Source organism: Ornithorhynchus anatinus, chromosome 19, assembly GCF_004115215.2.
Source record: "Ornithorhynchus anatinus isolate Pmale09 chromosome 19, mOrnAna1.pri.v4, whole genome shotgun sequence".
NCBI lineage: Eukaryota > Metazoa > Chordata > Mammalia > Monotremata > Ornithorhynchidae > Ornithorhynchus > Ornithorhynchus anatinus.
In genome coordinates, this window is record NC_041746.1 from 7,814,224 (window position 1) to 7,827,398 (window position 13,175).

A 13,175-nucleotide genomic window follows, 5' to 3' on the forward strand; every position below is an offset into this window, starting at 1 on the left:
CACTCACGCTTGGAATTGTAGACTTTTTTCTTTCTGGTCCTACAAGAGGACTTACGGCCATCTCCCCTTTGGATCCAACTGTAGTGCTGCTAAGTTTACGTGATACGTCTTTGTCCCATTCCTCTTTCTGCTCACTCTCCACGCTGTTTGCCTGGGACCTTTTTGTATACGATACAGCAGGAGGGATGGCTGGACCGGCTATAAAGTGAAATAATGCCTTATCAGCTGAAAAACAACTGCAACGTTTTCCTCTGCAAACAACTCAAAGGAGATTTCCTTTCGAGTTGAAAGCCTCTCTCATTTAAATCATTTGCAAATCACGTACTTTTACTTCAAGCGATGTAACTACAAAAAATTCAGAAGAGCCCTTCATTATGTTCTTTTTTATATAGATTTGTGCTAATTACCTCTAATTTTAAAAGCTAAAATTTTATGGGCCACTTTAAGGCAGGCCGTATATAGCTAAGGGTTATATACTCATACTCTACTGAAACGGATGCATTTTTATACACTGAATCAATCAGGTATTTATATAGTTCAATTCTTTTCCGCCCACTATCTATTATACTTTTCTACGTATGATAAAGTTAAGGGGCAATGGGAGGCAAAGAAGCTAGCAGACATCTGGTAAGAGGACAGCCTCCCAAGGACAAAACCTCGATGCAGCACTCCTGCTCGGCTCAGGGGCAGATGAAGAGTGGCTTTTAGTCCCAAGATACTAGGGAAGCAGATGCTGGTGTTCACAAAAGAAAACTGAGGCATTTTAAAATACCACACCAATTGTCTTTTGTCTGGTTTCTTAAGGTAACTATTTTTAATCTTCAGTTCACAAGATTCAGTGTCACCAAATCTCTAAATGTAAACAGTCCATACTTTGAAGTAAAACAGTAAATCTGTGGATCCTTAGCTTCAAAGGGAGCCGCAAGGTCCAACCGAAAGAATGTGGGTATCTAGGAGACAAAAATCCTAGATTCTAGTTTCAGCTGTGTGATCTCAAGCAAATTACCTAACGTCTCTGTGATCAGTTTCCTCATCTTTGAAATGATCTAAATGACTCTTGCCTTACCCTCTCTCTGGGAAATGGTGAAAACAAAAGCAGATCCTTGAAAAAAAAAGCCTTAAAAAGCACCATGTTATTCATTTATTAAAGAACTAATATTCAAAACAATATAAAAATGGCTTTAACTAAATTCCTCCAAAATAGAAACAAGTAAAAAGCAATTAGTTCTTACAAATTTCTACTCCAAGATTACTGATCCATAACAGTGTTTTATTATTGATAAATTAGCTAGTACTCAGAAATAGTACTAAAATGAAAAAAAAAATATTTTGCCACTCTTGATAGTATAAACTATTTGTGAAGCGAGGGATGAGGCGCACAATCCAAGTGTAGAGAGAGAAACTGCGTAGCCTAGTGGAAAGAGCATGGGCCAGGGATTCAGAGGATTTGGGTTTTAATCCTGGCTCCACCACTTGTCTGCTGTATGACCTTGGGCAAGTCACTTAACTTCTCTGGGCCTCAGTTACCTCATCTGTAAAATGGAGATTTAGACTGTGAGCCCTAGGTGGGACAGAGACTGTGTCCAGCCTGATTATCTTGTACCTACTGCAGTGTTTAATATGGTGCCTGCACATAGTAAGCACCTAACAAATACCAAAAAATGAGATAAGCCAGTCAAGTTTAAGGAACACTGCATACTCAAAATCAAAATTGTACATTTTACTTTGTTTGAATGTCACCCCTACCATGATCACTGAAACGTCGTTGCTTCTGATTTGCGGATATACTCCGTTGGACCTTCAGGTGAGCAGGAGACTGAATCGAACTGTTGTTGAGATCACTGCTGGGTCGGGATCTTAGGCACAGGTTACCACTGGACATAGACTCACTTCCTTCAAACTATTAGCATAAAGAGAAAGGCCATTAAGATTTTATTTTAAAGTGATCCAAAATCGGTAGCATGCAGATCTGCTTCATTATCATGCCATTTTAGTGCCACAATAATTACCAAAGAAATCTGGCTTCTAAGATGTCACCCTCATTTGCCCACACCTTCTTACTTCTCACCAAGTAAGTAAGCTAAGTGTAAAGTGGGATAGGAGCAGCAGAAAGCAGCAGCGGGACAATAATGACAATGGTGTCTTAAATTGCAGTAGCTTTGGGCTTCCTAGCCTGCCAATCAAATTTTCCACTGTCCAACGTTTAAAGCACTAATCTGTATGTTTCACATCCAGGAATGGAGTTCTGGTACCTCTGCTAATGGGGAGGGGAAAAGCACATAGCAAGTACTTAATAGCCAACAAGTAGTCTGCAACAAGAGGAGTAGTACAGGAAAGGAAAGGATAAATGGAAGGTGATGGTTTTTATAAAGTGAAACCCATTATTCAGAATTCACTTTATCAATCCCCTTAATATCCGGGCCAACTTAACTGAGGCATTTTACCCTCAGTTCCAAACCTATTTTGGATATGGAAATGGACAGGTAAGGGAGAGTTTTGTATAAGGAACAAAAACCCAAAGCACTGACTATTTAGTATCACAGATAGGAAATCATTTCAAGTGGGAAGATTTTACAAAGAGAAAATGACCTTTCCTCCTATGGGACCTGTGCTCTTAGACTCCTCGGGACGAAACATTTGCAATATATCCCCTGAGGAGATCGTATAGGAAGAAATACTGTAATCAAGTTCTGGTTCTGCCAATAGGTAACATACTTTCCTTAACACCACATTCCAAACACTTAGTACAGTGCTCTGCACACAGTAAGCGCTCAGTAAATACTACTGAATGAATGAACCACAACTGGCATTACAGTACTGTGGTATCCATTTTACAGAAAAGGGATAAAAATCTAACCTATATGCCTGTTTAGGAAGCGTAGAGCGTGTCATGCACTGAAGTGCATCTGTTATTGAAATAAAGGCAATGGCAGGTCAGAGGAAGTCTCAATCATGAAGTTGTAGGGATGAGCAAAGAGCTGTGTAGTTATAGCTATAAAATGCCTTTTACTGCCCCCTTAAAAAAGGTCAATAAAACTGAAACATCCCCATAACTTGAACCACAGTTCACAAGGCTGAGGAATTGGTTCATACATTATTTTCCATAAATTCCAGTACATTTCTTTCTTTCCAAATCAAAATGATGTAAAACATGTTGCCAGCACTAATCACGTACTTACAATGCAAAATAATGCACAATTCAAAAGTACAGCATTGAGGCGCAAATTTCGGTAAGCAAGACTCAGATGATCTCTAAAAGTCACTTGGATGCTAATCAATCAAGAGTATTTAATGCACAGAGCTCTGTATTAACCACTTGGGAGAGAACAATTTATTCGACAGAATTGACAGAAACTCACTACATTATTACAGTACTAATAGAGGTAATGATATTAATAGAACAAATAATCAAAGATGAAATACTTACTTCAGGTGGTTTTCTACCCAAAAGCAGGTAAGTAGCCATGACTTCATTATATTTCTGATTTATTAATGATTCATTTATCTCCTCCCTTGAAAAACCCATAGTGACCATAATGTCTAAAGAAAAAGTCATAAAAATCAATATTAACTGACATTATCTTTAGATAAACATAAATTAAAAGAGAAATGATTAGAACTAATACTCTAACATCCCTAGCTTTTGTTACGTGGGCTCATTACCAAGCTTGGAAACAAACCCACATAAGCACAGTTAAAACCTGGAGAGTAGCTCCAAATTCTAGGGTGTTTGCCATTGTTAAGTGCAGCATGAGTGCATTTGGTTCTAGACTCCAGTGTATTAGAAGACAAGACAGAATGACCCAAAACCGGTGTCCCCCTAAATTTAGATACTGGGAAGCATCGACTTAAAGCGCAGTGATATTAATACTTCTGTTTTTGCATGGGGCTTTTCTCCTCGACACGCACTCACATTATTTATCTAACTTTTGTTCTCATAGCAATTTTGCAACGTATGTAGAAAGGCAGGAATTACTATCCCCATTTTGCAGATGAGGAAACTGAAACTGGGTTATAAGTGACTTGGCCAAGGTCACACACAGCACGCTAGTGGCAGAGCTTGAACTTGAACCCAGGTCCTCCGGTTTCCAGACCAGTGGTCTTCCCCTACACCATGCATGAACATATCAACATCTTTGGCATCAAACGTATTTGCCGCGGGCCTATTACATGCTTGCACTTAGCAAGTACACAGAAGGACTAAAAGACATGGACCCTGAGTTCAAGAGGAATAATCTAATGGAGGAAACAAATAGACACATGGTTTTGAAGAAAAATAATTAAGACCATCGGCAAAAATAAACACAAGCACAAGGGGAAGTAAAAAGAAGAAATGATTTCATAAGGTGATCTTCTAGACCATAAGGTCATTATGGGCGGCATACGTGTCTACCAGCTTTATTGAGCATGGCTCAGTGGAAAGAGCACGGGCTTAGGAGTCAGAGGTCATGGGTTCTAATCCCGGCTCCGCCACCTATATGACTTTGAGGAAGTCACTTGACTTCTCTGTGCCTCAGTTACCTCATCTGTAAAACGGGGATGAAGACTGTGAGGCTCACGTGGGACAACCTGATTACCCTGTATCTACGCCAGTGCTCAGCACATAGTTAGCGCTTAAGAAATACCAACATTATTACATTATTATTATAATGCTCTGCACTCAGTAAGCACTCAAATAACACTGATGATGATGATATACGAATACTGAAGTGACTGAGTGGATAGCAGGCCCAGAATCACTGAGGATTGATCAAGGAATGCCTCTCAGGGGCAGGGGGGTCTTCCAGGAGGGCTTTGAAACAGGGGAGAGGCATGGCATGAACAATCAGTCAGAGGAAGAAAGCCAAGGACAAGAGACAATTTGGGAGATGTACTGGGGGAGGCAGAGAGAGTGTAAACTAAGATATTGCAACAGGGGAGAGAGTGGCAGTTAGGTAAGAAGAATCCAGAAATAAAAATGCTTGAAATTAAGCATCAGGAAAATTTGTTTTATGTGAAAAGCAATGGGGAGCCATTTGGAGAGTCTTAAATAAGGGAATTTGGTGCTTTGCAAAGATGGAGGGTAGGGTAGGTTAAAGATGAAAGTGGAGTCAGGGGGATTAGCAAAGAGGCTGAGAGAGAACTGGGGTAGTGGCTTATGCGTGGGGAGGAAGAAGAAGTTCCAAGTAATACAAAGGCAGAAACGGTAAGGCTCGCCACAGACTGAATGTGGGAGGGAAAATAGAAGAATTAAAGATGACCCCAAACTTGCCAGGGGGTGATAGAGTAGGAAAGCTGGGGAGAGTAGAAGGTTTAGGGAGGGAAGATGAGTTCTGTTGTAGATATGCTTGTGTGAGGTTAATAGAAACTGAGCAAGGAACAGTCAGAAAAATAGGGTGAAAACCAGAGAACAAATGTTTTGGCTTTTGCCAAGGTTAAAAAGTGTTTCCAGGAGGAGTACGCAGACAACCATGTTTAAACGAGTGGAGAGATATCAAGGAGGCTTGGAATGAAGAACAGATCATTAGAATAGGCACGAAGGAGGTCACTAAAGAGTTAAGTGAGAGTGGTCTCAAGGGACTGAAGGAATACAAAGTCCAAACTTAACTGGAAGAGGGGAAGTGAAGCCAGTGGGTGTCTATCCGTTTAAAGAGCTTAGACAAAAATGGGAAAGGGGGAGGTAACTGAAGATTATGGTGAGATTAAAAATGAATATTTTCTTCAATATTGGGGAGGCTCGAACATGTTCCAAGGCTGAGAAGGAGCCAGAGGAATGAAAGAGGTTGAAGACAGCAGTGAGAGTAGAAGAGAGTGAGAGCAAAGAAATTTATGAGTTGAGACAGGTACACTAAGCTGTGGAGGCAGAAAAATGTAGGTGAAGGGTGAAGACAACACTGAAACAGAAAAGAGAAACCTTAAGGGAAGATATTTTACTGAATAATTTCCCATTAAACATAGCACACATAGAGTAAATACATTTTTATTGTGATCGTCTTATTGAAGTGGTTTTCTTTGCAACACAACTTTAGAGTCAGCATCGCCTGGAAATGCTTACCTATTCGTTTTGTATCATTGAAATCTGGCTCGGGCTCAAGATATGGCTTTAATTCTTCTTCTTCATGACCAACATTCATCCACCGATCTTTCATTATTTGCTAGAGAATGAACATTACATTACTTTTTAATATGAAGATTTCATCAGTTTTATGATTTCAATTTTAAATTAGGAACAAGAAATGCACCCGCTCAACTCACAGGTAGGTCTGTGAATTTTACAAAATTATGGAACAGCTTAGCCAACAAGCTATGGATAGTTTACACAGTATAATATATCTGGTTGTAAAACAAAATAACGGTAATCAACCTTGCCACACGAGTCACTATCACCTGTTCAAATACAGTCAAAACCTTCCAGCTCCTTCCTATCCAGTTTTAGTAGTGACGTGTTTGGTGTTTTTTTTTCTTAAAGGGGGAGGGTGATACTGCTTATGGATATGCATATGCTTAATGTGCATAAGCTGCCATACGGTTGCCTTTCCATGAGCATGGCAGGTAGACGGGAAAAATGCTCCTAAGTCAGCAACAACCATCCCAAGAACATTGTGATCAGGACAAGCCAGAGAAAAATCAGAGTAGTGTCGCTGGATGGCAGCTCTGAATCTTTTCCTCTGAACTTAATGTTCTAAGTAAAAGTAGTTCAGTTAAAGTAGGACCATGGAACAATCCCTAGCTCTGCTCTTCTTGGCTATAATAATGATGGTATTTGTTAAGCACTTACTATGTGCCAAGCACTGTTTTAAGCACTGCGGAAGGAGAACATTAGGGATTCTGGTGGGCAGCATGCCTCATTACTAGTCTCCTACTTTTTTTCAGCTCCTAATTGATTTAAAGTTAGCCACCCTCTTAACACACATACACATAGGGTTAAAAGTGAGTGCTACAATGAGCATTAGAGCAGGCCAAAGCGAGCTGAGCAAATAACAAACTGAAATCAACCTTCAATTTTTTTTTTACTTCAACTTCAAAGCTCTCCAGCACTTTTTGCCCTTTCTTACTTCACTTCCCTTCTCTCCTTCTACCTCCCAGTCCACATTCTCCACTCCTCTGGTGTTAACCTTCTCCCTGTGCCTCAATCTTGCCTGTCCTGGAACGCCCTCTCCTCCTCTAATCCGCCAATCACTCTTCTTCACTTCAAAGCCCTACTGAAGGCACACCTTCTCCAAGAAGCCTTCTCCCCTGTTCCTCAGCTCCCCTTCCCTTTTGTGTCACCCTCGACTCGCTCCCTTTGCCCCTCCCTCCCACCCCACAGCACTTATGTATGCATCTATAATTCTATTTAAAAATTCCTTTTATCTCTGAAGATTCACAAACTACAGAATGCCCATTGTTACTTCTTTCAAGAAATACTCTTGTGGCATGGAATCACAGAAAAATACATCACACTCTCACCAAAAGGAAAAATCCTCCTGGGTAGAAATCATGAGGAACTGAGCTACAGGAGAGAACTAGGAATATTTTTGGGGGAAATCACTCATGTACAGAGAGATTTATGTAGCTTGGAAATAAGGAGTCACGTTCGTACTCACTCAAATTGAGAACAACTGATGCCGGGCAAGTAAGTAATAAAATAATTTTAGTCATTTTATTAATAGTGTGCCTTCATGGGGAAAGGGGGGCTCATGTATCTTTTAAATTTATTTATAGGGCTGATTCCTTTTGGGTGGACAAAGGAGGACAAAGATGCAGAACTATATGCAGAAATGGAGTAGGAGGAGACAATCACTTAGACCCTGGGAATCACGACAGCAATTTTCAAGGGTAGCAAGGTTCACTAGGAAAAGAACATAAAATGATTTGAAAAACAAAATGGGGATATAAAATTCTTAGAAGGAAAATATAAGCTGACAACAGTAAAACACATGAAGCATTATCAATCAAAATTCTACTGTCTTATGAATAAGTGTCTTTAATTTTACATGACATTAATGATGATTACTCTGAGGGTGGTGGAAAACATTTGTTTGCCCATCTTCTCTCTCAAATCCAGACACACACATATTTATAGCTTTCCTTGTATCTAATGATGACTCGATCTATGGCGCATGCCTCCTGTCCATAGGTCTGCAGTGGCTCAAAGGATCAAGTAGTGGTTGTCCTTCATATATGTAAATGATTCCTCTGTTGGGACCAACGGTCTCCACTACCTCCCGCACCCACAAAAATGGTTCTCTGTTGTATCTGCTTTAGGCAGGACCTGGCGCTGTTTCGGTTCTGCTTCAGCCTCTCAAAATCTGCCACTCCTTTCCGGAGCACAATATGCCAGGCTGATCTGTCTGCCATACGTGTCTTCCCTCATTCATACGTGTCATGCTTCTCTGTGTGAGGCATTCCTAGAGCATTTACTCTGCCCCCTTGTTTTCATTCATTCATTCATTCATTCATTCAATAGTATTTCAGTCACCCCACTGCTGCCCAACATGTAGCAAGCTGCTGGGGCGTTCTGTTATCATTCATTCAACACAAATGGCAGCCCCAGTAACCACTATTACTTTCCACACCAAACACAAGCTGTTTGCTATTCCACCTATCTAAAGCTTTTCCAAAATAACCCCGCACCCCCTCCAAAAAAATCCCCGCCAATGTGTGAAGACATGGCTTTCACTCCAACACTTAGTAAGCCTCCATTGCAATCAGTCATGAATAATGGCCTAGAAAGCAGATGGGATAGCATACCATCCAAGATCTACTAGCAGGGAGAGATATTCCTCTCAACTCCTAAAAAGGCTCTTCCGCAACCAAGAAAATGCTACAGGATTATAAAGACCCACAGTTAACATCAAGAATAAAAAACAGAGTTGACTGCAGAAACTGTGGGATCTTACTGCTTTTGATACCGGCAAGCTCTTACGCAGGATCTTTCTGGATCGACTAGTGAATAGCATGGTTAAACATGTGCTTCTAGAACTGCAAATGTTTTGCTACTCAGAGAAGCCCAGTGGACATGATGGGGTTCCTGACACTGCTCCTGGCTGGTGTGCGGCAAAGATCAGACCGCTGTGACTGGACAAGTCACTTTACTTCTCTGTGCCTCGGTTCCTTCATCTGTAAAAGGGGGATTAAATGCTCATTTTTTCTCTCTACCCTACACAGGGAGCCCAATGTAGGACAGGGACTGTATCTGATTTGATTGCATTATGTCTATCCCAATGCTTAATATAGAGCTTGGCACATAGTAAGCACTTAAATGTCATTATTATTACTATATTTATAAACCATGCAAAGGCATTTGATATGAGCCAGAGTTTTAGTAACTATGAAAAAAGGTTGGGCTGCCTTGAGAAGTTTTCAAGATCCTAAAATTACTGCCAACGGATATGGCTTCCCATATCCAAATCTTAAAAGGTCTTCTCTGATCTTTTCCTCTCAACAATGGAATACAGAAGGCTGTGTATTAAGCCTATTCCTGTACAACCTTGTGTGATGACAATATAAGCAACCTGGAAACATGTCAGAAAAAGGTTCCAATCCTCAAGGAAACTTGATAGCTTCTGAGTGTTACTCAAAGCCCTTGAAATCACTCATACAGGAATTCCTATATGCTGATGACTGTGTCTAGAAGCAAACGCTCAAGCAGACGTGAAGAAGAGGTTTATCTTCACAGTAAACCATTTACGGGACTGAAAAGCAGATAGAAGAAGCTCAAGGTTGTGTATTAACCTGTAGCCAGAAAATTACACAACCAAGAACTGCCATCAGCAACTGTGAGGAAGACCACTCTCTGAAGTCTGTTTCCTATCATCACGGAGGGTCCAGTAATGCAGGGGTATATAACGAGGGAGGAAATTGAATCAAGAACACAAATACATGCTCCGGGAGACTGGCAGAGGGGGGTGTCAACATTAGTCACAATCAGATGGTTGTCGATTTTTCTAGAAAATGTCAACAGTAGAAACACCTTTTCACTGGTGCTCTTACACTTAATACTTTGAAGTTGGGGCCCCAAAATGTAAAATACTCACTGCTAAGCTCCCTCGTTTTACAGGATTCAGTACCAATAATTTTTTGAGAAGATTTTCACAGTCTGTGGACATATAAAATGGAATACGATATTTTCCTCGTAAGACTCGTTCCCGTAATTCCTTTTCAAAGAAAAAGAAAAAGAGAGTCACGTAACTACTGATGCTGAAGAGTCTAAAAATGAAAACGACATCTCAATCTTACTGTTACCTTTAGATTCTGCCCATCAAATGGCAGTGACCCACTGACTAATGTATAAAGAATGACTCCAAGGCTCCATACATCCACTTCTGGTCCATCATATTTCTTTCCTTGGAAAAGTTCAGGAGCAGCATAGGGTGGGCTTCCACAGAAAGTGTCCAATTTGTTTCCAATAGTAAATTCATTACTAAAACCAAAGTCTGCTATTTTTATATTCATGTCCGCATCCAGGAGAAGGTTTTCTGCCTAGGAAAGAGATATTAAGGATAAAACATGAACAATGTACTGAGGAAAAAAATTACACTTTTATAAAATAAAGCTACAGAAAACACATTTGTGTAATTTGAAAATATCCCAAATTTCATAATTTAAGAACTTCCTTTTTCTGTTCTACCAAAACACTGTGTTTACAAGTGTGACCATGCCTTTATATCATGCTTTTTTTAGTAATCTTTCTTGATAGTGCTATTTTTTCATGCACTGCAAAGTGTATCTTGCCATAAACAATTCCCTTTCCTTTGAGGTATTTTGACTGAATCTTTACAGTGATTAAATCCCTTTTCTATTAGATAATGATAAAACATACACATGACAGGTATCTATTCTCTTGGTAAAATGTACCTTCTTGATGAATACGGTATGAAAGAGATAACACTTAGAAAATGAAGTACTGTATTTACCCATGTACACAAAAACATTTCACTTAAAAATTTGTATTTGCACATATTTACATTATTTGATCTTGTAAATATATTGTTTAGTATATTAATATTTTCTGAAAATTCTTTGGATCTTGAGAATGTACTTTAATGCATTAGTTCACATCACATTGTCCTCTATGGGAAATTACATTTAGTTAGCACTCTTTCCCTGAACACTATTTTCTGGGAACCAATTCGAACGTTAACGGCTACAGTAGTAGAGCATTATATTTCACACCCGATTATGGGCTCCTTATCTGTGACAGAAATAGGCAAAAGATGAATTATTAATTACATTTGGATTTTTAAGATATAATAATAATAATAACGGTATTTAAGCACTTACTATGTGCCAAGTACTGTTCTAAGCATAGTAGTGTAATCTTGCTTACCTTAAGATCACGATGAACAATGCACTTCTGATGACAGTACTGTACAGCAGACACAATCTGAAACACACGTTTTCAATGACTTATGGATGCAAACATTCTCCCACAGTTATTCCTTTGCACACGATAACCCTGCAGACTGTTCCTAGTTACCTGACTATACGTACTTGTCTTCTACTTTTTTTTAATCTAAATTTTTAAAAAATTTTTAAACAACTAGGGTTAGGGTCTATAGTCATAAAACGTGGTTGTGTATTTTCAGACTTAAAGCTCCAGAATCAATCTACAAAATCCCCAAATAATATACACAGATTCAGAGAAAATTATTTTACAGGAGACACAGCAGATGAGCTCAGGGTAAACATTTTCCAACTTTTTTTTCTTAAATGGTATTTGTTAGGCGCTTACTACGTGTCATGCACTGTACTAAGTACTGGGGTAGATACAAGGTAATCATAATCAGGTTGGACACTGTCCTCGAGCCACATGGGGCTTACAGTCTTATTCACCATTTTACATTTGAGGAAACTGAGGCACAGAGAAGTGAGATGACATGCCCATGGTCACACAGGTCTTGAGACAAGTGGTGGAGCTGGGATTAGAACCCATGTCTTTCTGCCTCCCAGGTTCATGCTCTAATCCACTCGATACTGCTTCTCATCTTCAGTTAATTATCAGGCCATCCAGGTTGGGAGGGCACCTTGAACATCTCCTTCAACACACTCTCCTAACCACGGCTGCCAATCTAACCTGAACTAAGCCCCGGTCAGGTCTGGCAGGGAAGGAAGGGCGTACACCTGTGAGAAAGCAAATTTGATGTAGGATCCCTCCTGGACTTTCATTGCTCAGGACCCACCACAAGCCTGAACTGGCCTGTGCCAGAATGGTGAAACAAAGATTTTTACAAGAATAAATTAAAATCTAACACCGGGGCAGGGCTACTCTTTACTCGGTAGGCCAGTGACACTGCCAGGATGCTAGATGACTGGCTAAAGACTTTTTCAAGAGGTGGGATTTGTGGGAGTGGGGCTTTCATTCAGTCGTATTTATTGAGTGCTTACTGTGTGCAGAACACTGTACTAAGCACTTGGAAAGTACAATTTGGCAACAGATACAGTCCCTACCCAACAACGTTTCCAGGGATGAACTTTTGCTTTACAACATGAAGTGATAGGGTGCTCTTCTTCCACTGATTTTCTACCCCTACGCAAAGATTACACTACTCTGTAGGTCAATGGTCAAATGCCCAAATTTCTTCAATGGTAATTCGACCTTGTCCAATAATTTGTTCATAGGCATACATCCTGAAAAGCGCATTAAGTCCTGAAACAATAACTTGCTCTAAAAATGTTTCTAGTAGCAGGGAGTGGATTGAATGATTCGGAAACAAAGAAGGCAGGAATTCTAGTCCCAGATTTGCTATTAATTCACTTGACTGAGGGAGGTATTTAATTTCTCTCTGCCTGTCTCATTTACAAAATGATAGCAGCGACCTCATGAATAGTAGCCGTGTAGCTCTATGCCTATTGAAGTGGCATTTATAATGCTTAGTAAAAATCTAATTATGAACAGAGCATACGAGAAATGTCTAGATTAAATATTGTTTTAATCTATAGCATCACATTAAAATTTGGGTAAGGATTCTTTGAGAAACAGATAATTTTAATACCTGGTTTAACTTGGAACTTGAAAATATAAAATGAAAATATATCTTAATGCTTTCATTAGCTGGCAATCGTAGAGAAAGGATTTTAAAATGGTAGGACAGAGGGAATAAAAAATGACAAAATGAATGACTTCTCAAAATTTCTTGACCTGACTTATTCCCGAGAATGCTCAATGAATTGGTCTTAAATAAGTGGATAGATCGCTTTTTCATGACTTCATG

The 13,175-nt window shown here is 39.7% G+C and overlaps 1 protein-coding gene across 6 annotated transcripts in view; it reads right to left on the bottom strand.

Moving 5' to 3' along the window:
* The window catches only part of MARK1 (microtubule affinity regulating kinase 1), a 59,013-nt gene that overhangs the window by 11,188 nt on the left and 34,650 nt on the right, over positions 1–13,175 (bottom strand). For 5 of the 6 annotated variants that reach the window (XM_039914791.1, XM_007672372.3, XM_007672375.3 and 2 more), the window contains 7 exons: positions 11,291–11,347; positions 10,207–10,443; positions 9,999–10,118; positions 6,035–6,134; positions 3,428–3,540; positions 1,747–1,900; positions 8–198 (listed from right to left, as the gene is read on the bottom strand). In XM_039914791.1, coding sequence (XP_039770725.1) covers positions 8–198; positions 1,747–1,900; positions 3,428–3,540; positions 6,035–6,134; positions 9,999–10,118; positions 10,207–10,443; positions 11,291–11,347 — 972 coding nt within the window. Of the gene's footprint in view, positions 1–7; positions 199–1,746; positions 1,901–3,427; positions 3,541–6,034; positions 6,135–9,998; positions 10,119–10,206; positions 10,444–11,290; positions 11,348–13,175 lie in introns of those variants that run through there. The other variant, XM_007672378.3, reaches the window with a different exon arrangement.